Below are 26,244 nucleotides of genomic sequence, written 5' to 3' on the forward strand. Positions count from 1 at the left end.
GGCACACGCTTATAATCCCAGTATTTGGGAGGCTGAGACAGGATCGCAGGTTCGCAACTTGGTGAGACCTTGTTTCAAAATAAAGAATAAAATATAGGGCTGGGAGTATAGGGTAGAGGTAGAAAACCCCTGGTTTTAATCTCCACTTACCGCCCCCCCCCAAAAAAAAAAACAACCTTCTCTTCATTGTAGGTTCATTGACTAGGGCCCCTGTTACAACAGACCAGTTAATGAAAGAAAAGCATACAGTTACTATTTAATATAACTTTTTATGTGACATAAGGGCTTTTATAAGGAAATGAAGACATGAAGAAACAGTTAAATATGAGACATGAAATATGAAATATTCATAAATATGAAACAGTTTGTATATGCTAAGTTTGCTGAAAAGTAGAAAGTCTTCTGCTCTGCTAATATAAAGGATATTAAGAAACTGGGGAAAATTTAGCAAGGCTTCTTAGTTCAGATTCCTCTCTTGCTTTCCTTTATCTTCAAGAGAGGGAGAGAATAGTAGAGAGGATACTCCTTAAATGCGGAGTATGACAGAAGGTCAGACAATCCTCCCGGCGCATGCTCGTCTGTCCCCCCCCCTCCCCCCTTTCTTTCCTGAGAGTGTAACTGAGAGGCTTTCTACCTCCAGGCTATACTCCCAGACCTATTTTATACTTTATTTGGAAACAGAATCTCAGTATATTGCTGAGATCCTCACTAAGCTGAAGCTGGCTTTGAACCTGTGCGATCCTGCTGTCTCAGCCTCCCAAGTGCTGGGATTACAAGCATGTGCCACCACGCCTGGCTCCAGCACATGCTATTTCTCAAATTCCTTCAGGTCAAATGTTCAATAGACCAAAGTCATATTTTGGGGTAGTATGTTCTGAATCTTGTGATTACCATCATCACAGTACCTTAAGACTTTGTGACTTAACAGGTGCTCACTAAAGTTTGAATTACTTTCTTTGCTGTTATTGAAAAGTGAGATCTCTTTCCTAGTTAATAGATAGGGCCATGCCTTATACTAATACTGGTTCACCAAAGGGAACCAAGTATATGGGTTTAAATACTTGGGTGATTTAATTTAGTAAAATCTTTGGGTATGTGCAATATACTGAAGCATACTGTGATATGTGCAGATGGTTAGCACTCCTGTCTTTGTGGAATTTTTTTTTGATAAAGTAGAATTTAGTTAATTCACAAATAACAAAAATAGAGTAGTTAAGATTGAGCCCCAAAAGCTGACCTAGACTCATTCCCTCTGTACTACTTAGTACCTTTCTCTATGAACAAGTTGCTTAAGCTTTCTAATCCTCTTTATATAAATGAAGCACTCTACCACCTCAAAGTGGTGTTAGATTCTTTTAAAATAGATGACTATTTAAAAATACTCCTATTATTCCACAATAATATCATGTGGCATATATGTATAACCACATTAAGAGGTTGAGGTGAGACAAGCAGCAAGGCTTCATGGGGAAGTGGCATTTATTTATTTATTTATTTATTTATCTATCTATCTATCAGATCTGAGGATATAACCCAGGGGCATTTGACCTCTGAGCCACACACACTGCCCTGTTACTTTTTTCTTTATTTTGAAACGGTGTCTTACTAAGTTGCGGGGGGCCTCATTATGTAGCTGAGGCTGTCCACGAACCGTGATCCTCTAGTCTCAGCCTCCTGAATGCTGGGATTGCAAGCATGCGCCACCATGCCCGGCTGAAAGGTGGCATTTAAATGGATCTCGAAGCCAGAAATGGTGGTATAGGCCTATAATCTCAGTACTGGGAAACTGAAACAGAATCACAGGTTTGAGGCCAGCCAATTTGGCTGGACCCTGTTTCAAATAAACAGATCTTGATATAGGATTTATAGGATAGAAGGAATGGGTCAAGTTGTAAGAGAAGCAAGAAGTATGAACAGGTGAGGATGTTGGTAGAATTTTGGATGTTTCTTAAAAGTAGAAAATATTTCTCAGTAAATCCATATTTCCACTTCACCTTCTGTGAGTTGCTGTCTGCTATAACTCAAGCCTTGCTACCTTCACTACCATCTCCACCCCAAGGAGACAGACAATACCCCTAAGAAAACAGTTGTCTTTTAAATCTTGATTTTCTATGTCAAACGATTTGAGATTCTGAATTAACTACTCCTGCATTCTTAGTATCCATGCCTGCCTTCTCATGCCCAGATTTTATGCTTCCTGAGAATGTTTTATTCAGGTTGTCTCACCCAACCCTTTTACCCAATAAATGCTTAGATTATTTCAGGGGATGGAATAGTAAATGAACGATATTTATTAAAAATAGTTCCAACTAAATTAACAAAATTAAACCTGAAATTTTGAAATGGATGTTGTCTGTAACTTTTGTGACTCTCTGAATTTGTGAATACCTGTCACATATAATGTTATCGTCCAGAAAATTGGGGTTGAGGAGTCAATTAAAATATTATGTTTACAAACTACTTAAAGTGTTTTCAAATATTTTTCTAGGAAGGTACTTAGGATTCAAAGGAATGCAGAGTATAATCCTAGTATAAATTTTAGTATTTTTAAAAATTCACATGTCAAAGTCTACCCACCAGTTCACATTTTGGACTTTAAACATTGATACCGAATTTCTTACCAAGTCCTTGTCTTATGGAATCTAAGAATGAAATCTGCAGACACCAGGAAAGTAAAATAGGTAGTTTAAAGGAGCAAGCAAGCAGAGAGGCAGATCACCTAGGGGCCTTGGCCGACCCCAGAGTCCAGCAGGGCCTTCTGGCACTACCTCAGAATAGCCTGAGCCATGCACCATCAATTGTACATGGCCTTTCCCCAAATCTACTGGGTCCGTCAAAGAGAGGCAGTTCACTCCAGGGTGCCTTGGTGGACTTTAGAGTCCATCGGGGCCTTTTGGCACTGCCCAAGTCTAGCCCTGGCCAAGCACCATCAATTGCACAGTGCCTTTCCCTCAAGTCCACTAGATCTTCCAAAGAGAGTAGCAGGGTTAAAGCTCTCACGAAGGGGGTTGGAGTCTGGAGAGGGTAGCCAATTTTGGTGCTGAGCATATGCCGCTATATATATTTGCAGCTTCTCTACATAGACTAACCAATGAAGAAAGTCCCCTTTATTTACTTATTTATTTTGGGTCTGTGGATGGAACCTAGGGGGATTTGACCTCTGAGCCACACCCCTTTTCTATTTTGTATTTATTCATTCCTTTATTTTTTGTGGGTCAGGGATGGAACCTAGGGGCATTTGGCCTCCGAGCTATACCCTCTGCCCTATTTTGTTTGTATGTATGTATGCGTGTATGTATGTATGTATGGTAGTGGGGGTGGAACCCAGGGGCTTTTCTACCTCCGAGCTCTACTCCCAGACCTATTTTATACTTTATTTGGAAATAGGGTCTCACTAAGTAGCTGAGAGCCTCACTAAGTAGCTTGAGGCTGGCTTCGAACCTGTGTGATCCTCTTGTCTCAGCCTCTCAAGAACTGGGATTACAAGTGTGCCCCACCACACCCGACAAATTCACACCTTTAAACTGTGCCACTCAGTGGGTTTTATTATATTCACAAAGTTGTGCAAAGATCACCATTAAGTCCAGAATCCAGAATATTTTCATCATCCTAAAAAAGAAACCATACCTATTAGCAGTCATTCACCTGGGGAGCTTTATAAAAGTATTAGTGCCTGGCTACCACCCCAAGATATTGATGTGTTTGGCCTGGGATGGAGCAAGAACATCATCAGTGTTGCTTGAAAACTCACTGTTTGATTAACCAGTCACAGAAAAAGAAGGGTCATATATTTTCTCTCATATGTGGAAGCTAGGGAGAAATCGGGATAGTTGGACTCCAGCTAAAGGAGAAGAAAACTTAGTTGAGAAACGGAAGGGAGGGAGATGGAGGAGAGAGACTTGATGAAGGAAACACTAGGTACCTAACAGGATTATCAATGCCAATCTCAAAATGCTACAGCAGGACAGGGAGAGAGTGGAGTGGGAACTGGTGCAGGAGGAGCTCACCAAATGCTATGTGCATATGTGTGTCTATCCTTCTGAATTTCCTTATGATGTGAGATTACAATGCAACAACAAAATAGAGGGTTTTTTTTTTTTTTTAAACCAAAGCTTCTTGGGTGATTCCAACATGTATTGAGGGTAGAGAAGTGTGGTGTCTAGTCCTTTCTATCAGAGGCCATCTTTGCCATGACTGCTGGTACAGCTTCTTGATGTGTTGCTTTTATCAAGTCAGTGGTTGTTAAGAATAAATTTTTTCTTTTTAATTTTGAAACAGGGTTTCGCTAAGTTGTAGAGGGCCTCACCTAAGTAGCTGAGGCTGTCTGTGAACCTTGATACTCTGGTCTCAGCCTCCTGAATGCTGGGATTACAAGTGTGCGCCACCACACCCGGCTAAGTTCCCATTATTTTAAATCTTTTTTTTTTTAAAACTTAATTTGTCATCTATCACCTTTAATTTCCCAAAGTCATGAATTTTTTTCTTGCAGGTTGTTCCCTCACCTATATGTAGCAGTAGTCCATGAGTCTAAGGCTGGTGTATATCTTTGGTTCCTGACTTATTGGCTCCACTCCTCCACACAATCGTTCATGTTCAGGTCCTATGATCAACACGAAAACACCCTCCTTCATGGGGTGGGGACGTTTGGATTTTTTTTGTGTGTGTGAGGGCATTACTGGGGATGGAACCCAGGGGCATTCTACCTCTGAGCTACACCCCTAGCCCCCCCACCCCCCTTTTGGGTGGTACTGGGGTTCCTGGAGGCCCTTCTACTTCCAGGCTACACTCCCAGACCTATTTTTTAAATTCGGAAACAGGGTCTCTTAAGCCAGCGCGGCTGACTTAGAACCTGCGCGATCTTCCTGTCTCAGCCTCCCAAGCGCGGGGATTACAAGCGTGCGCCACCACGCCCAGCCTAGCCCTATTTTTAATTCTTTATTTTGAAACAGGATCTCACTGAGTTGCAAGGGGCCTCACTTAGTATCTAAGGCTGGCTGCGAACCACGATCCTCCTGTCTCAGCCTCCCAAATGCTGGAATTACGAGTGTGTGCCACCACACCTGGCTGGATTTTGTTTTTCTTAGCCCTTATCTTTGAGAGTCCCATTCCCTCACTGCCTACCCAATACCTAACTCTTCCTCATGACTGATTATTTTTCTTAACTCATTGAGTGACAGCAGTTTAGGATAAGTGCCCTAGTTCCCTGCTAACCTAGGGCAAGATGATTCCAAGCAATGTTCCACACTGACTGCCAGAACTCCTTAGCACTATTAAGTGCTACTTGTCCACAGCTCCATGATGCAGCCTGTTTTTTTTTTTTAATTTGTTTTTATTTTTTATTTTTTTGTGGGTCTGGGGATGGAACCAAGGGGCATTCAACCTCCGAGCTACATCCCCTGCCCTATTTTTATTCTTTATTTTGAATACCGGGTCTCACTGAGTTGCAGAGGGCCTCACTGAGTAGCTGAGGCTGTCCGCGAACCGTGATCCTCCAGTCTCAGCCTCCCGAATGCTGGGATTACAAGCGTGCGCCACCATGCCTGGCCAAGATGCAGCTTGTATTGGCTTCCCTTCTTTCCTTACTTCTCCATTCCCTTCCTTACAGGTGTTTTCTATTTCTTCCCAAATCAACTGTTAGTACTAAAACCTTTTTCTCAGGGTCTACTTCTTGGGAAATACAACCTAAGACAGTATGGCAAGAAGCATTTTAATTCAATAATAGTTTAAAATTAGTAATGTTTTAGAAATCAGAAAAATTTGTAGTTTAAAATGTTAGTGTTTTAGAGACATTTGTTCATAAGGATCAGTATGAAAGTTTTACATTTAGAGAAGACTTAGTAAAACAGACTTGCTTGGTTATTGATACAATATATACTAGATACTTAAATTTTTGCCTTTCTGGAGGAGAAGGGAATGAATAGCTAGTTCCTGTTTGGAAGCAAGAGGTAAAACAAATTAGGATAGGTGTTGGCCTTCATATCATACTGCAAAAGGAAACAGAAATGATTAAAGCTCAAAATATAGCCTTCTTAGGTGTTTATTGGGCATATGATTTCTTTTTACATGCTAAAATATTCTAGGTTTATATTTTATATTTCTTTTGAATTCTGACTTCCTGACAACATTGAACATAAAATTAAAAGCAGTATAAGAAGCAGAAAGCACGTCAGAATGCAGAATCAAATCAAGACAGAATAGGATAGCAGTCAAATGCTTTCTTATTCCTAAAGATTTTTATTTTAAATTTACTAGTAGAATTCTGCTAGTATTTTTTTAAATTTCAGAGCAAGTTTGATTAAACAGAAACCATAGTATCTCTCCAAGCTGATAGAATTCGGTGCCATATGCTATCATCACTGTTACTTTGCTGTTTTAATAATAGTTTGTAAATATATTGTAATGCATGGTAGATTTTTAAGAACTTAAAAATATCTTTAATATATTATTAATATCATTTGCATTTGATATAAGTGCTTTTTCTAAATATTTTCCCCCCTTCCTTTGTAGAATGCTGCCTTTTTATATGGTCTTGGTTTGGTCTACTTCCATTACAATGCATTTCAGTGGTAAGTTGACATAAAACTAATAACTCCGGTTGTTTCTAGTAAATAGCTTGTTTTAGCTTTGGTTTATTTCTGTGTGACTGTGTGTACATGAATTGCTTTCCAATTTCTAGTAACAAGGTATCAGATTATAAACTATCACTTTTCTTTTATAAGAAAAATGGGACTACTTCAGAGTTGGAGAGTAAGTATAATAGCAGTGTATAAGATTTTATAAAGTATCATCTTTGTCCCAGTATTGTTTTTCTGTTTACCAGATAAGACAACAATGTGCTGTAGTGGGAAGAATCTAGAATTTTAGTCAGAAAACAGCCAATTAGTTTGATCTTGAGTCAAATAGCTTCCCTAGGTCTGTTTCCTAATTTGTTTATTAAAAAAACAACAACAAAGAGCTAACTTGCAATCACTGCCTGATCATCAAATGTGGTAATGTATGTTCGTAAACTGTAAAGCCTTGTGTAGACTTTTTTTTTTTTTATTTGAAGTATATGTAACTACCAGAGTCCTACCCATGCTCAGAATTTTAAGATGAGTGGGTACTGTGAGAATCCAGAAGATGAATGTGTATTTGGCCCAAGTTTACTATTAAGTGCCTATTGTGTAGTCTTAATATTTATTCCAGGAGATTTTACGTATGCATTGGCAGTGATTTGATATGGCTTCCCTAAAAATGAAACTTTAGGCAAGGATGGCTATTCCTAGTATGTTTTTTCTTCCCTTTTAGCTTTTTGTTCTGTCAGCTTTTGATCATGCATAGAAAGCACTGCATTGTTAGAGTATATTTGCGTGTACATAGAGAAATATGATTCAGAACCCTTTTTCAAAAAGCAGTAATTCATCTTCATAAAGAGGCTTTGTGTGTTTTTCTTTTAAATTATTGCTTTCCAAGATCTTAATCTAGTACGTCATATTTAAAGCCAAGGATAAATTATGACCTGTTAGTTTCTTGAAGACCCTATTTATAGAACTCAATTCTAAACTTAAGAAATGATATTAGAGATAAATTAGTTGTTTCCTCTTAATTTACCCCCCTTAATTTTGTAGGGGGCAAAGCAAAATATGTGTATTTAACTTGTTTTTTTCACATAACCGTTTCGTGACAAAAGCAAGCACAAGCTCAGATTTCTGAAGCAAGTGTATGGATGTGTATATATGTGTTTGAATGCACATACGTATGCATATTCATGCACACATACATATATTTTTACTATTGTAATCAGTTTCAAAGTTTTGAGATTGATAAGTGATTACTTTTAATCGATATTTCTAGTTGTTTTCCTGGGCTCATTGATACAGTCTTTTTGATATGTCAGAAATAAGTTAGGTGAAAACCAGGACAAGAAACATTAAAGTTTAGATATAGTTTTCATATACCTATGTAACTTGTGAGCTGCCCTCTAGACTGAAGATAGGAACATAAAATTAGTAGTGAGGTGAAGCTATCATCAGTTTGAAATATGAGTACTTCAGTAAGTTTGTTGCCATGTTAAATAGGAATCTTTTAGTAGAAAATTATATCTATTGATCACTTGTCTACATCTGATTTAATAAAAGGACAATGCAATGTCTCATAAGTGCCCTCTCTTCTATGGATCTTGTCTTGGTCACCACCATTTTTTCATGTCTTGAGTTTCGATGCTATAGCTGCTTCCTAAAATAATGTACCTCATACCTTTCTATGAGTTTCCCCCGGCTTTCTGTTTTCTCTCTTGCTGATTAAATGTTCTTTCACAAACTGTACCTCGTGTTTCTCCTTTCACTTTTCTTGCTATTTCTTGAATAGCCACAACATTAGAAAGCGGGGGGAGGGGGGTAGTGCTTGGTGAGAGTTTTAAAGAACAGCTTTAAGTGAAAGGACCTTTACTAGGCTAAAGCTAGTGTTGTGTTTTATTTATTTATTTATTTTTGTAGATACCTATTGATTGCTGGAATTTGAAAGTTTTGTTATACATCAAATTCTTTGGGGTTTGTAGAGAAATTTTGCTAGAAAAGAGAATGGTATCTTTTTCTTGTTAATGCAAAGAATCTGCCTAGGATGTCTCAGAGTGTTGTATCTCTGATGCATGTATTATTAAAGTAAATTTGATGTTTGGTTATGGTGTTCGTTGACATTTGGTGAAACCAAGTATTTTATAATAATCTGTGTAACCAATGAGTATTTGAGTTGGTGATAGTATATTACTAAGATCAATTTTATTACCTGTGGTATTACTGTTAACCTATTTGTTTCTGGTCAGATTATTCTAATCTTTTTTTTTTTTCCCCTTTGGGAGTTATTGTTTCTTTCCTCTTTTTTTCTTTCTTTTTTTTTTGTCAACTAGATTAGTTCAGATTTTTGGTCAGTTTTTCCAGTTTCCGTTATAGCCTCTTAGGTAGAGGAGCCTATGTCAGAAAGTAGTACACTAGAGCATCCTTTGCATCCTCATTGGATTTTTCCTGATTATTCAAGTGTAGTATTGTCTTACTCAGTTATCTAGGACCAAACAAAGAAAAGATGCCCAGAAGAAGAAATAAAGTCATAAAAGCACATGATAAAATTTATTCATAAGAGCACATCATAAAATATATATAGCAAGCTAGGTATGGTGGCACACTCATGTAATCCCAGTAATTTGGAGGCTAAAACAGAAAGATCATAGGATTTAAAGCCAGCATGCAGTAACTTTAGCAAGACCTTGTTTAAAATAAAATATAAAATAGGGCTGGGGTATAGCCTAGAGGTATAGTACCATTGGATTCAGTATCCAGTTACATAAATACACATACACAAGCATGTGCACACACACATGTCGAAGAGTCTTTATACACAACAACGGTCTCTATATGTTGTCATTCCTTTATATATGCATGCATACAAACCAGCAAGGCCCATACTCTCACTAGTTTATGAAGGTCGCAAATTCCCACCTGATGGGATTCCTTGAACTCAACTTATCCTAGAGGGGAGAGGTGAATAAAATACAAAGAAAGGAAAGTTAGACGATAGAAATAAATTTTGGGGTAAGGCAAATCAAGTTTGATAAAATAAGGAAACAGAAACTCTTCTTTACAGTATAGTTTATAGCCATATTTCTAAATATATCTCCCTAAAATCCTTAACAAGCTATCTCTGGGTATTCTTTTGAATATTAGATTTATGTTATGGTGGCAAGTAATACAAGATACATAATTCTGTGCCACAAGCATGGGGGGGTGGAGATGAGTTAAGAGACATAAATCTTAACATATTACTAGTAAAATTTCTTTCATATTCATTTCCTTGTAGTACTGTACCGATCACAAGTGTTCTTAAAGGTATAGGATTTTCCATTTTTTCTGTATCATCATTGCTTTGGGTATAGTAAGGAAAAAAATAGTATAAAGATAAACCTAATGTAACTGTGATAGCTTTGATCCTGAGGCTTGTCCAGCAAGGGATCTTGAGAAAAGCCTAATATTTAGTGTATATTTTTGAGCTATCATAATATGAACACGCTCTAGGATTGAAAGTTTAATTTTATTTTTGTTAAAGTAAGATAGTTATGATAACACGTGTTGAGTTTATCATGTATACTTTTGTTTTGAAAAAAAAAAAACCCAGCAAATTTAAGGGGGTTAGAATCACACAAAGATTGGCAGAATTTTGAAGGGCTTTGAATAATTAAACTTCAGGAAAATTATGGCTAAAACCATAAATATTACAGTAAGGGAGGGAAAAATATCCCACTGTTTGAAGTAAGAAAATAAAGTCTGTCTAGAGAGGGCAAAAGAGGTAGCAGAGGTGATATATTAGTCAATGTCACTGTGATTAACCTAGTATATGTATGATTTTTCTTTTCTTTTCTCTTTTCTTTTCTTTTTTTTTTTAACGGGTCTGGGGATGGAACCCAGGAACATTCGATCTCCGAGCTATAGCGCCTGCACTATTTTTTAATTCTTTATTTTGAAACCAGGTCTCACTGAGTTGCAGAGGGCCTCACTAAGTAGGTGAGGCTGTCCACGAACCGCGATCCTCCTGTCTCAACCTCCAGAATGCTGGGATTACAAGCGTGCGCCACCACGCCTGGCTATGTATGATCTTTTCTAACTTAGCCATACATTTAAGGTCCTTTTTGCTTCAACCTCAAATGATCATTCTAGCATACTACTCCCTTAAATATATTCTTTGTGCTAATCACACTGGATCAACATTTCCCTAAATACATTTTAAGCAGTTTTTACGTAAACTCTGTGACTTCTGTTGTTGATACTCTTTACTGTTTGATCTGCCTTCTTGTTGCATTTCCACCTTTTAAAATCTTAACTACCTGTCTTTGATTATTTAATTAAATCCTTCTGATTGTGTCATTTAAAAAGAACCTCTAAGTTTCTGAATATATATGTGTGGAAGTATATATGTGTTTGTGTGTGTATGTGTGTGTTTACATATAAAATTACTCCAAACTAGAATATTCTCCTTTTACTTAGTATGAAATTTTGTGGAATTAGTTCATTTACTCCTATATGTATCCTTGAGGAAAATCTCTAGACTCAGTCTTACTAGCTCCAGAGAACTTAAAAGTTTTATTATGCCTATTTCCCAAAGTATTAGAAGTTTGCTAGGAAAGTTTAGTTAGTGTTGTTATTTTTACTGTAGTTCTAAAGGAGGGTTTTTATGACTATCTAGAAATTTTTATTAAAAATTACTATGGTTTTTGGAGCCGGGTGCGGTGGCACACGCTTGTAATCCCAGCATTCGGGAGGCTGAGACCAGAGGATCGCTGTTTGTGGACAGCTTCAGCTACTTAGTGAGGACCTTTGCAACTCAATGAAACCCAGTTTCAAAATAAAGAATAAAAATAGGGCTGAGGGTGCAGCTGGAAAGTAGAATGCCCCTGGGTTCCATTCCCGGTACCACAAAATAATCAATTAATTAATTAATTAATTAAAAAATTACCATGGTTTTAATCCAGCACATGTATATGTTCTTTGGAAGTAATGCTATGGAGGTTGTACTATCATTTTCTTTTTTAAATTGGTAATAATGGTAAGCATTAAATGAAAAAAACTAGACTGAAGGTTCTATAGAAATAATTTTAGTGATATAAAATGATTTTTCAATTTATAATTTAAAATACCAGTGATATTGTGCATAGCCATATGCACTTTTATTCAGTAGAAAATTCGGTTTAAGTATTTAAAAGTATGAATTTTTTCAAGCATATAAAAGTATTTTATACTACTTGGTAGCCCTTATGTTCTAAAATTCTTTCTCAGTCAGAATTCTGAAATTGGCAGAAATTATATGTTTTGATGATTTAGTTTGTGCTACAGAGACCATATTCCAGCGACACATATTAAGTGAGATACAAATGCAGTTAAAATGACAATCAAAATTGGAAGGTAGTCTTGAATGTTAGCTGTTTTTTCTACCTTTCTCTCCGACTTTCTTTCTTACAACCTTCCTCTCCCATTTTCTGGTTGTTTTGTTTTGTTTTTCTGGGATGGGAAAAACTGCAGAAACATACAGGAGAGAAAAGTGGGTAAAGGTTTAGACAGAAAGTGAATATAGATATTTAAATAATGTAGTTTTTGTTAGATGAGGGAAACTAATCAGTAAACAGACTGTACAGTGTCTCCTCCCCAATAGAAGTCCTTAACTGTAAACGTTAATGGAATCAGTTAACATCTGTTAAAACTTTTGTGGTATTATTTAGAATATTAAAAGAAAAAAGCAATGTAGACTTTAAGGAATAGTCTTAGGAAAACTGGAAACAGTAAAATAAAAGGTAGAAAATAAAATGATTTTTATTATAGAATGGACCTAATTGCTGGTCTAATTACAAAGCAGAAAAACATAACAGTTGATACTGAGTTTGAATGGTGAGTCTTGAAGAATAGTAGTTAATTTACACAGACATTGAAGAATGAAAATATTTTAGATCTGGAGAACATAGTGAGCCAAGAGTTTGCCAAAGGGCTAGTATTTGCACTTAAAAATTATTGAAATAAGCCAGTTCACAGCTAAGGAGGAGCAGCATTAGGGCATAACTGGGAATGGAATTAAATACGTACTGTGCATAGATCTTAAATGCAATATAGAGACAGGAGTATTACTTTCTCTCTTGTTTTTGGTACTGGGGATACTAGCGCTTCTTGTTTTAAAACAGAGTCCTTGCCAAGTTGTTAAGGTTGGCCTCAAACCTGTGATACTCCTTTCTCAGTTTCCCAAGTAGTGGGATTACAAGCATGTGCAAGATAAGATTAAGTTGTTAGTATTGTGCTTATTAGGCAATCACAGGAGCCAAATGTTGAAAAATTAAATAAAAGTCAAAGCAGAGCAAGTAAAGTCCTTACAAAATTTATTTCAGTAATCTAGTAATAGAGATTGGGCCTGCAAGATATTGAATTGGAAGTAAAATTGACATACCAAAAAGACATTGGTGTTTGGGGTATATATAGTCTACACGTTGTCCTAGGCACTTTTAATAGACCTTAAAGAATAAACATAGAGCCAGCCTAGTGTATTTGGAGTATGTGTTTTTGCTTTATATGATCACGGTCCTGTGCACCTCCTCCTACCCCCTGTGTGTTAACAAGCATAGAGAATATGTTAAAAGGAACCCACATTCTTTGCACCTATATGACACCGTGAACCAAACGGAAGAGATGTTTTTAGTAAGGGTATACTATGGTTAGGGGAAAGGCTGGAATAGAATCTGAGCCAGAGTAAGGAATACTTCTCCTGAGGGGTCGTTGTTACTAGTTGTTACGCTTGTTCTGTGCTCCTTGCCCTTCCTTTCTTCATGCACTCTCTGTTAGACCTTTTTTCCTTTACTATTTTTTGTGTCTGTATTCTTTCATTCTTTTGCTGTCTTCCACTTTCATTCTATTTCTCTCATGTCTGTGACTCAGGCCTGCCTGTCATTTTTATTGGCACATGTGGACATTGCCCTGTTCTAACCCATTCATTTCATTAGATAATTTTCTGACCCATACCATAAGGTAAGGTTAATTGGGACATTATGAAGCATTTTCCACAAATTTTTAGTACTACAAAATATACCTAAAGAAAAGCACATCAGTCATAAGTGTACATCTTGTGTTAAGATAACCTAGATCAAGAAATCAAACATTGTGTCGGGTGTGGTGGCGTACCCTTGTAATTCCCGCACTTGGGAGGCTGAGACAGGAGGATCGCACAGGTTCGAAATCAGCTTTCGCTGGCTTAAGAGACCCTGTTTCCAAATATAAAAATATAAAATAGGTCTGGGAGTGTAGCCCAGTGGTAGAAGGCCCCTGGGTTCCATCCCCAATACCATCAAAAAACAAAACAAAACAAAAAACGAAAGAAATAAAGCATTGTCACCACCCCAGAAGCTTCTAAAAGCTCATTTATTAATTCAGTTCTTTTCCTAACTTTTTTTTAAAATAAATGGTGGTGCTTAGAATAGAAAACAGGGCTTTGTGTATGCTAAACAGGTGCTATGTCACTGAACTATATCTCCAGCCCTTCTTCCTAATATATTAATGGAGTACAAGATGGTAAAGTCATATATGCTTACATCACTCATTTAGCCCTTTCCCAATTCCCACTTTGATGCCTCCCCTAATAAACACAAACCCCCTACCATATTTGCATTGATTGAGAAGAATAGTAAGCCACCTCTGAATCAGAATAATTGTTCCATTTTTCTCCTCTCAATCCTTTGATCCCCTTATCCTACCTTAAAGCCTATATACATCAGATAATGAAACATACTCCACCCACTTTAAAACCATCTAACAAATGGATGTTGAGTTCTTTTTCAAGAAGAACATTAAGTACTTCGAGTACTGATGCCAGCCCCCATTCCCTGTAAACACTACCGTTATGATTACTTACTTACTGCTACTAAGGATTGAACCCAGGGGTGTTCCACCTCTAACCTACACTCCCAGTCCTATTTTATTTTCAAGCAAGGTCTCTCTAGGTTGCCAAGAATCTCAATACTTGCTGAGGCTGTCCTCCAACCTGAGATCCTCCTGTCAGTCTCCCAAGTACCGGGATTGTAAGTGTGCACCACCATGCCTGGATGAATCCTTAATTTTATAATAAGCATTTATATAGCTACACATATGTTTTTCTTTGGTAGGAAAAATGCATGAATTTATCAAAGTAAACTTACTTAAGTCATGACATATTTTGCCGTATGATATTTTGAACTTTTAGATAAAAAGTTAGCATTTATTTTGGAAGAATATAAGATTCAAAGTAGCGATCTTTAAAGTATGTGGGGGTAGACCTTTGTGAAGAATATACTATCTTGTACTTAAGAGAAGCTTTAAATCATGTAGAGGGAGGGATTGAAAATATCTAAAATACTGCTTGATATTATAACAAAATTTAAAGCTGACTTTTTTCACTTTAATATTCAATGCTGAGTAGATAATACATGATCAAATTAAGCAATATAAATAGTTGGTAAAATATTCTTCCTCGAATTTGGTCTACTACTAATAAAATTATTATATAAAAAAGATAGTGTTAATTTGATGCAAATAGAGACCAAGGAGAATGAAGTGGAATAAATAACCTGGAAACAGACCTATATGAATATGGACATTTGATTTAGAAAAAGTAGGACTGTAGAGCTTTGGAGTAAAGATGGTCTTTTCTATAAATGCTGAAGGATTACTGGATATTATATGGGAAATATGAAACCTGACCTCTACCTCACACAGTATAAAAGATAAGGTATAGATGGATTGCAAACCTAGACGTGCAAGATGAAAATACAGTTTTTAAAGAGAAGATGTATTTTTGTGGACTAGACTAGAAACAGGATTGTTCCTAACTAAAAACATAACCTTACCATTTCCCCTATACTCTTCTCCCTCAAGACATTCTAGAAGCAATGAAATTATTTACACTGAGAATGCCATTAAACCATGAAACATTGTTTAAGTAAATTTAACTGACCTTCCTTTTCCCCTTTTATATGAAATTAGGTCATGTACATTTAATTATACAAATGGCCCAACTGCCCCCTTCTATTTTTTCCTTATGTTTTATTCACATCATCTTAATAAAACTGTCATTTTTTAAAACAATATTGCATAAAGCAAGTTTACTGTACTACCAAGCAAGAATTAATGCACATGTTAAAAAGTTAAGATATCTTATGTCTATATTCTTTCAGGGCAATTAAAGCATTTCAGGAGGTGCTTTATGTTGATCCAAGCTTTTGTCGAGCCAAGGAAATTCATTTACGACTTGGGCTTATGTTCAAAGTGAACACAGACTATGAGTCTAGTTTAAAGGTAGGTTATTGGAGTTTTTTTTTTCAAAGTACAATGTTTCATTTCTATGGGTTTTTTTGGGTTGTTGTTAAATATTAGAACATTGAGAAATGATGGAATTTATATTAGCACTTCAAAAGAAATTTTGAAAATTAGATGAAGGAACTGTTTATATCAATTGTGAACTGGATGATACAATAAGATTGGGTTTCAGGATACAAGGTAGTTATGATGCTAAGATTTGTATGGTAAATAATTACACTATTAAATTTTTGTTTTGTTTTTAAGTTATAACTAAGGTCTATCCTTAGGAAAGGTTAACGTTTTCAGTCTCTGGACATCTAAATCACCTCTGTATAAGCGATTTGCCACTGTAGAAGTCAAAAGCAGCTACTGAATGATGCTTATCTGGGACCCAATCATTGGCCATTTCTTTGAATGGGTGGGTCTGAATAAAAATCTGTCCACCCCTACCAGCAGAGTATATTTTATATCTAAAGGCATTTGGACTGCTGGTTTGTGAGTATAAACAATGTTGGGAAAATATAATGTGTTGTTGATGAAGTATCTTATCTTACTTCCTATGGAAATTTTAAATTTCTCCAATTTTTCATGTTTTCATTGAGTCTCTCATACTGTCTATGCCATCACTTTAGGGCCCACTGAACTTTTCATGAAAATAGTGCTTCCCTGCATAACGAAGGAATTGCAGTTTGAAAAAATTAGGAGTTCTAGGAAATATCCTGTTTTGGTAGTTACAACTATTTAAACTTGTTGCTGTGTCCTAAATATCTCTGTTGCATATTATCTCAATTCTAAAGGTGGGAGAAGATGAAGCACAGCGATAAACAATGACTTTCCAGTGGATTTTAATTTGAGCTCACTAATAAAGGTCTTTTTTAAAATGAATTTTACAGTGCCTAATGGTTAATGGCTGTAGATTCTTAAAGTAGATATTATGCAACTACTGATTGTATACAAGATATACAACCCAGGATATTAAGACAAGTAGATTGTAAAGAATTCAGATCACATTGGTGGAAGATAAGTACAGTTGAGAAATAGGTCCTAGAGTTAGTGTAAGTGCTATGGAGAGTAAAGGTTGCCTAGAAATTACCAGTTTTCCTAAAGCTTAGAGTAACATTTTCTCAAGCTATATTGTGGGATGTCAGTGAACTTGAAATGAAAAAATAATTACAGATATGTTGCCTTTGTATAATTCAACACCTCTGCTTGGACTTTCACAGTTTCTATGAGCTATCAAAGATTCTTAACATGTCTTACACAAAATAAACTTAGTTGAGCATTTCTTAGTATTGTCACAATATGCCTGTTGTAAAAGGGCTTTTGAGAGCAGTTGAATAAAGGTTGATCAAGAAATGCATTTGAGGGGGGGAGTAATATATTCTAAATTATATAATGTGACTCTATGAATACCAGCACAATGATATCCTAAATCTGTGAGCATATATCTGTTTTCATGAAGGTAGCAATATTTGAAAATACCATTAATCAGGGGAAACAATGTTCCATAGCTAATTGAAAGTGTTCCTACTTTATTTAGTTCAACCAAAACATTTCTGAATACCACTTGTATTTGTTGAGGAATAACAAACCTGTAAGCCATAGTAATCTTAGTAAAATTGCGTTAAGAAAGGGCAGACTTCTTTTGCTTACCCACTGTTCCTCCCTTCTTCCCTCCCCCAGGGATTGAACCCAGGGGCATTCTACTGCTGAGCTATACCTCCAGCCCTATTTTTTTATTTTGAAAGTCTTACTAAGTTTCTGAGGCCTCACTAAGTTGCTGAGGCTGGCCTTGAACCTACAGCTCTCCTGCTTTAGCCTCCCAAAACTGGGATTACAGGCATGTGCCGTTATACCAGGTTAATTAATTCTTGCATTACTTAAAAACATTTTTTCTTCCCTTTTTTCTTTCTTTTTTTTTGGACATACTAAAATCTCTTGATTTTCCTTATATTTAACTAGACTTTTTTTTTTCTAGGTACTTATTTCATTTACTTTTACAACTTCCCTCCTTTATACCTGTTTAGTTGTAAATATTTATTAAGCCAACCCTCCCTCCCTCCCTCCCTCCCTCCCTCCCTCCCTCCCTCTCTCCTTCCTTATTTGTGATGCTGAGCATTGAACCCAGGGCCAATCTTCTTTGAGCTATATCCCCATCTCTCTTTATTTTATATTTGGAAATGGTCTCACTCAGTTGCTGAGGCTGGATTAGAATCTGTGATCATACTGTCTCAGCCTTCCATGTACTGGGATTATAGGCATGCACCACTGCACCCTGTTCTTTTTCTTCGTTTATAAAAAATACTTGCTGTCACTGGGTGTGGTGGTGCACGCTTGTGATCCCTGCGCTTGGGAGCCTGAGGCAGGAGGATCACACAGGTTCGAAGCCAGCCTCGGCTACTTAGTGAGGCTCTCAGCAACTTAGTGGGACCCAGTTTTCAAATAAAATATAAAACAGATCTGGGAGTGTAGCCCAGGGGTAGAAAGTCCCTGGGTTCCATCCCCAGTAACACCCCCCCCACACACACACACTTACTTGATGTCAGATGTGGTAGTGCAAATGTGTGCTATAATAGCCCAGGGGTAGAAAGCCCTGGGTTCCATCCCCAGTAACACACACACACACACACACACACACACACACACACACACACACACACTTGATGTCAGATGTGGTAGTGCACATGTGTGCTATAATCCCAGTACTTGGGAGGTAGAGACAGGAAGATTGCACGTTTGCAGCCAGCCTCAACAACATCATGAGACCCTTTTTTAAAACTGAATGGACACACATACATAAAGAGCTGGGTGTAGCTCAGAAGCAGAATATCCCTGGATTCAATCCATAGTATCACACACACACACACACACACACACACACACACACACACACACACACATGCCTAAATAGTTGGTGACATTCTGATGTCTAATTCATTTGTATGAAAATATTTTTTTAATCCTTTATATTTTTTTCCTATAGCATAAAGCTATCTTTTCTTTCTTTCTTTCTTTCCTTCTTTCCTTCTTTCCTTCTTTCCTTCTTTTTTTGGTGGTATTAGGGATGGAACCCAGAGGCTTTCTACCTCTGGGCTATACTCCCAGACCTATTTTATACTTTATTTGAAAACACTGTCTCACTGATAAAAAGGGCCTCATTAAGTAGCTGAAGCTGTCCACGAACTGTGATCCTCCTGTCTCATCCTCCTAAGCACTGGGATTACAAGCATGTGCCACCGCCTGGCAGAAGCTTTTTTTTTTTTTTTAAACTGGTCATAGTGGTGCATCTTTGTAATTTGGGAGGCTGAGACAGGAGGATCATGGTTCCCAGACAGCCTCAGCTACTTAATGAGGCCCTTTACAACTCAGTGAGACTCTGTTGCAATATAAAGAATTAAAAGTAGGGCTAGAAGTATACCTCGGAGGTCGAATGCCCCTGGGTTCCATCCCCAGTATCGCGCAAAAAAAAAAAAAATCTTTTAATTGAGGAAGAGGTGTTTTAGTTTACTACTTAAATGTTTAGCATTCAGTATGAGGGAAGGTAGAATCAGAAGGAATTATACATCTCTCTCCCCCTTAGCTCGCCTCCTCTTTTCCTGATAAATACTTGACTTTCACTGAGAACAATAAGGAACTTGTTGACCTTTCATTGTTTTCTAGCAAAGTGTGTTGGTATAGATGCTTTTTAGGATGCAATCTCAAGAATTCAAATTAAGCCTATTAAAATAAAAATGATAGCTCATGTGCGAGATCTAGTGTTCAGAATTGGTTGATAATGGCTGATCCAAGGTTTCATCATGGACTCATTTTCTTTTCAGTTCTCTGTTGGCTTATTCTAATGACTAGTTGCTCTTTTGATAGTGAAAGAGGGTTGTCATGTGCAAGCAAAGTGAAATATTTCATCATAGAAAGATATTATAGAGCAATCGTTTATGTACTTAGTGTAGTGCTAGCATATAATGAATGCTTCATTGATGATTATTGTCATTTTGTGGAGGGACAAGATTCTAGTCTCTTGTTGATCTCTTCAGAAATACTTCAACTTGCATTTCATTGGCCAGAAATAGGCCACATGGCTGTGTGCATGCGTGCGTGCATGTGTGTGCGCGCACATGTGTGCGTACATAGGTACTACTGGTGATGGAACCCAGGGGCATTCTACCTCTGAATTTACCCCTGACCCCCTTTGTGGTACTGGGGATGGAGCCCAGGGGCTTTCTACCTCTGGGTTACACTCCCAGACCTATTTTATGTTTTATTTGGAAACAGGGTCTTACTGAGTTGCTGAGAGTCTCACTAAGTAGCTAAGGCTGGATTCGAACCCACATATTCTTCCTCTTTCAGCCTTGAAGTACTTCTAACCCTTCGTAGTTTTAACTTTTGTCTCAATAAGTTGCTTGAGGATAGCCTTAAACTTATCCTCCTGTCCCAGCTTCACAGGTACTGGAATTACAGGCATGCTCCACTGGGCTCTTTTTAACTGATTCCTTATCAAAGGAGATATGGTTACTCTTAGATCAGGTATGCTCAGTGTTTGAGCAGGGTTCAAGTCCCTATATATACTGTTCCATCTAATGGAAGGATGAGAGATGGATAAACCAGATGGTGTGAACCATCTTTCCATTACAAATCAGATTTTTTCTACCACCTTTTACTTTTTGTGGAAAGGGATGTAGCATATATAATACTTCTTAGATTGCAAAATATTTAAATAAAATATAATTTATTTTCATAATGAGTTCCTTCTTTTACCGAGGAAATACATCCCAGGGCCTTGTGTTTTGTTTCTATCACTGGTGATAGCATTTCTTACAAAATGGATCTCCGAAACAGATTGATTTTGTTTTGGTACTATGTGTTTAGAGCAGGCAAATTTGCTTGTAGAATTTGATCCTGCCACATGCCATATAACTAATTTTATAACCTTGTATAAGATTCCTTCTTCTTCTGATTTTATGTCTATAGAAATGGAATAATCAGATCTACCTTACAAGATTGATACCAAGATGATTATACATACATTCTATATCTTGCATATAGAATTTTTAGCCATTCTTTAGTTCTTACTTTGCCATATAAAATTCCTTTAATTTGGGACCAGTGTATATTTTTTTGAAATCTATTTTCCTGTTTCAGCATTTAGTCCTTATATTTTTTGTCACTCTGCCCATCCTTAGTAATGAGCAGTTAATGCTGAGTTTACGTTTCATTAATATGTTGTTATTTTTCCATTATATTGGCCAATAAAGATTTCATGTGTTTAGTGAGTGATGGAGATACCAATTCTTTATAGTTCAATGTTATTTGAACCAAAGTCTATTCCAGGGTGACAGTTGTACATGCTATTTTATTGTTACTGTTCTTCTCTGCTTCAGATACCCCCCCCCCACACACACACACACAATGTGAATTTAGTTGCCTATTTAGCTCCATATAATTAATTCAGGATTTTATTTCATTATCTTTTAATGCTATTAGTGATACTTACATTTGTTATATATTTGAAGCAGTATGCTATCGTTACTTCAATAAAAGTACGCGAATTTTGACACATAGTTTTATATAATGCCCATAGTTTTCACATCCTGGCAGACTGTTAAAATTATTTCCTTCATGTGAAGCTAATAAATGCAAAATAAGATGTAACAACACCCATATTCTTTAATCAGTTAAGGCTAATGCATCTATTTAATTTAATGAGTATAATGGAGGAATTCTCCCTAATGCTTACATATTTAAATATATCTAAAATATGTGAGCTTTAGAATTTTGGGGATTTTTAAAGTAACTAAAAAGCGTGACTTTTAAAAGTGGGAGCTTGTCAGTAGTTAGTTAAGGTGTCAGTCAATATAAAAAGCATTGTAATTTGGCATTTGAAAGTGATAAAGGTTTATTGAAGGAGTTACTATGAAAGGATGGAAAAATGAGAATTACCATGACAGGTCAAAGGAAATAGTGTGAACTCAAATGAATCTTGTGCATTACCTTGGCATTTTACTAGGTGTTGTTTTTTCTTGAATGAGTTGATAAATGTACTGGAAGAGATACAAAATGATAAAAAAGGCTCATAGTAAAGACTGGAAACAATTTAAAAACATAAACAAGCTGGTTTTATTTCTCACCTCCTATTAGGATTCTTTCTTATACAAACTGACATTTGTTGTTTTCTCCAGGTGCCCTAATTCATTTAGCATATTTTCCCTCTTAATTGTATTTGACACGAAACTGTGTGTATGTGTGTGTGTGTGTGTGTGTGTGTGTGTGTGTGTGTGTGTGTGTGTTACAGTAGTGAAAATTGAACCTAGGAGGTTGCACATGCCAGACATGTGCTTTACTGTTGAACTACATCCCCAAGCCCTTTAAATTTATTTTATTTAAATTTGATCTAATACCCTGCATAAAACTCAGGTATTTTGTTGTCATATTGTTATGCCTGTATATTAAGACAGAAAGATTAAGTAAATGCATGATAGGTACCTCATTTTAGAAGTTACTTTGAAAATCTATGAAGTAAAATTCCTCCAGTCTTTTATTTATGTATTTATTTATTTATTTACTTATTTATTTATTTACTTATTTATTTATTGTGGGACTGGGGTTCTACCTCTGGCTATGCTCCCAGACACCTATTTTTTATACTTTTATTTGGAAACAGGGTCTCCTAAGCCAGCAAGGCTGGCTTTGAACCTGCGCGATCCTTCTGTCTCAGCCTCCCAAGCGTGGGGATTACAAGCGTGTGCCATAGTAAGTATTTGCGGAGAATTTGAATACTACCTATCAATTTTAGCAATGCCTTAAGTTGATGTTCTAACAGTATTTTTTGTTTAGTTTCTTTGTCTGAAGATTCCTACCCTATTTCCTTGATTATGCTCTTCAACTGGCATTTTGAAAATTCTGACCTTGAGTGATTTTATTTGTCAGATAGCGATACCTCACCTGTGTGACTCACCTTTTTTAGGGGATTGGAAAAGTTCCCTTATTCCTCAGTAGCTTAGAAGAATTTGGTGAGTGCTTCAAAACTGTATGATATAGTGTTTCTTTTGAGATTTGGCTAAAACATAATTCCAAGAGGAGAAAGAAGTTCTTCAAGAAAGGATCTATCATCTAGAACCTGCATTTGTAGAGTCTTCATAAGAATTAGTTTAGATGTATTGACAGTAAGAGAGGCCTAATTTTTATTTTTTGATGGCTACTTCTTTCAGTCAGCTTTTCCATCACTATTACCAAATTTCCTGACATGAACAATTGGAATAGGTAAGACTTACTGGGACTCGTGGTTTCAGAGGTTTCAATCCATAGTGCCAGCTCCATGCCATAAGTGGAAGCAATGACCATAGGATGCATAGAGGGGTGCTGCTCCCACATCAGAGAGGCCCAAAGCAAAGTGAGCAAAGACAAGAGGGGAGGGACATAATAGTCCCCAAGGCCAAACCCCCAGTGACCAGCATTCTCCATTCATACCCCTACCTTCCTTAATTACCACCCATAAATCCATTCAGATCATCCATCAGTGAATTGGTCTACCAACTAGATTAGAACCCCATGATTATATTATTTTACTTCAGAACACTTTTGTATTGCCCGTTCATAAGTTTTTCCAGGGGTATTCTGTATCCGATCCCTAACAGTGCCCTTTGGCACTGGTTAGCAACATCACTGAAGTTAGGACCAACTTTGCAATTTAAGCTCATTACTACCACATTCAGCTTTATTTAAATGCTCAGAGGCAACTCTTAATACCTATTCTTTTTGGATAAATTTAAGCAGATATTAGTCTTAAAATATTTTTCTTAATATTAGTCACACTGCATTTCTTCTTTCATATACTTATTGGTTCTTTATACATAAAATTCATGTTGTCAGAGTTTGCTGAGCTTCTTACAATGGCAGGAGATTGGATTATGATTGAGGAAACTGCAGAGCCATTTTATTCTTGTGATTTAATGCTTTCTTTTTATTCTAGTTCTTGGCAGTAGAATTCTGTTTTCACCTGAGTATAACATATCTGTATCTTCCTACAGAGAATGGGCATTGCTGATTATTTTGTTTTCTGTTCATTTTTCCTTTCTTATGGAGAACAAAGTCTTTTGGGGGGGGGGCTCTTTCCATTTTATCCTACTCACCAACTTGTACTTTACCTTGTAATCATTCTTTGATAGTATTCTCTTATATGAATCAACATCCTAATTGGTTTATCTTTAGTGATTTTATAATAGTTTCTCAACTTCATTCAACCTACCCAGTTTTGTTTTCTCATTTGACATTTCTGTCGTGGGTTCTATTACATGCCTCCAATATGCGAAGCAGTAAAAAATGGCTGAAATATTTTATCTCCAAAATGCATATTTGGAAAGGACAAGGCATATATGTACATGCTTTCTGATACTGAGAAGGTAGAATAATTATAGTTCCCTGTGCCACAGCCCCCCCTGCCCCAAGCACTGGAGATGGAACCCAGGGGCATTCTACCTCCAAGCTACACCCCAGCCCTATTTTATGTTCTTTATTTTGAAAAAGGGCCTCACTAAGTTGCAGAGAGCTTCACTAAGTACCTGAGGCTATCTGTGATCCTCCTGTCTCAGCCTCCCAAGTACTGGGATTAGAAGCATGAGCCACTATACCTGACTCTCTAAGTTTTTAAGTGCAAAAGTCATTTCTAATTTAAAAGTGATTTGGTGTTTACTCATATGACTTAAATTAGTAATTATATTTAGTCTAGAAATGGAGCTTTTATAGCCCGGTATGGTAGCACACATCTGTAGTCTCAGTGCTTGGGAGACTGAGACAGGAGGACTTCAGATTGAAGGCCAGCCTCAGCAACTTAGCAAGGGGAGACCCTCAGCAGCAACTTGGCAAGAACCTGTTTCACAAATGAAAAATGAATGAATGAATGAATGAGTGAGTGAATGAATGAATACAGCTGGGGTATAGCTTAGTGTTTCAGTGTCTCCGGGTTCAATCCTCAGTATCCCCTCACCCCCCAAAAATGTAGTTTTATAAAGCTATTCATATCATCTGACACCACATTAGGAATATTATTGTATATCCTTTTTAAATAAAATATATAGTATTCTCACCTTGTATTTCTTATTTGTGTACATGTCAGTCTTAAATGAATGCAAATGTTCACTAGTTGGACAGAACTTGGAAATTAATTAGATTCCTATTCTGAACATTTGTATATACAGATTAGAAACACACTAGGATCAGTTTTTGAAAAATTATAATCGGTTACATACCTGTACTTACGTAAAGTATGGTAGTAATGAAGAATTGAGAAGAATACAGTTACAGGAAAAAAGATGAACAAGTGCAGTGGAATAAATGAGTTCTCTGAGGATGGGTAGGTGACAGATGAATGTGGAGGGGCGTTGCTTCCTAGATGTCTTAAGATTTATTAGCTGATTCAATGTGGAATGAGTTTCCCTATTTATTGCCTTGTATCATTATATGTTCACTAAAATAAGGGATAGAGAAAGTAGTAGCAGCAGGTTTGTGGTTTGGGAGATCAAAAGGCTTTGAATGGAGAAGAGATATTTGAAGAGTATAGAGTTTGGAGGTACCTGGCAGATGTTGGCGTAGACAGATATAAGCCTGACACTAAAAATGACGAGCTAGTAATTTTTTTCAACATCTCCAGTGTACGCTTTTTTTTTTTTTAACAAATATTTTGAAAGAGACTAGACTTATCTAAACTTCAAAGGAGGAGCTTCATTTCTAAGTGAGCATCTGTTATCTATTAGGCAGTTATTGGCATGCAGTAGAATCTCTTCTAGGAACAGTTGTAATAACTTTGTATGAGAGAGAGGAGGGAGGGAGGGAGGGAAAAGATAGGTGAATGAATCAGAATAAATGAGTTTGAGGGCTTTGAGAGAACATCATTCAGATCAGTGTGTCCAGGAATGTTTCTCATAAGCCCTGACGGAACTTAGAAGTTTCAGCTCCATTTATTTTCAGAGATCAGATACCTAAAGTAAGTACCATCACATCCTAAGGCATCTTCTTGTTTTCATCCATTTATCATATAGTAGTAGTTTTAAATCATCTTTATTGATTTTATCTATTTTTTATTTTTTATTTTTTGGTGAATCTGGGGTTCCTGGAAACCCTTCTACCTCCGGGCTACACTCTCAGACACCTATTTTTTATATTTTTATTTGGAAACAGGGTCTCTTAAGCCAGCGAGGCTGGCTTCGAACCTGCGCAATCCTCCTGTTTCTGCCTTCCAAGCACGGGGATTACAAGCGTGCACCACCACGCCCGACATCTTTATTGATTTTAAATCGTACTTTTCAGAAGTGTGACATTCTGTAAAAACAAAAAAGGAAAAAATTACCTTTAATTGGCAAGAGTACCTGGCACACCTTCCCTTCTCTCACTTAAACAATCCATAGAACCCCATTTTATATGGGTTTTG

At 36.8% G+C, this 26,244-nt stretch overlaps 1 protein-coding gene across 16 annotated transcripts in view; it reads left to right on the plus strand.

Annotated features, from left to right (window-relative positions):
* The window catches only part of KDM6A (lysine demethylase 6A), a gene marked incomplete at both ends in the record, with an annotated part of 215,479 nt that overhangs the window by 115,465 nt on the left and 73,770 nt on the right, over positions 1-26,244 (plus strand). For 14 of the 16 annotated variants that reach the window (XM_080719450.1, XM_080719444.1, XM_080719454.1 and 11 more), the window contains 2 exons: positions 6,508-6,566; positions 15,704-15,824. The exons of 1 other annotated variant lie outside the window; for it this stretch is intronic. In XM_080719450.1, the coding sequence (XP_080575576.1) occupies positions 6,508-6,566; positions 15,704-15,824 (180 nt within the window). The remainder of the gene's footprint in view (positions 1-6,507; positions 6,567-15,703; positions 15,825-26,244) is intronic. One more of the 16 variants, XM_080719456.1, reaches the window with a different exon arrangement.

This window comes from Muscardinus avellanarius (genome assembly GCF_963383645.1).
Source record: "Muscardinus avellanarius genome assembly, chromosome: X".
Taxonomy (NCBI): Eukaryota; Metazoa; Chordata; class Mammalia; order Rodentia; family Gliridae; genus Muscardinus; species Muscardinus avellanarius.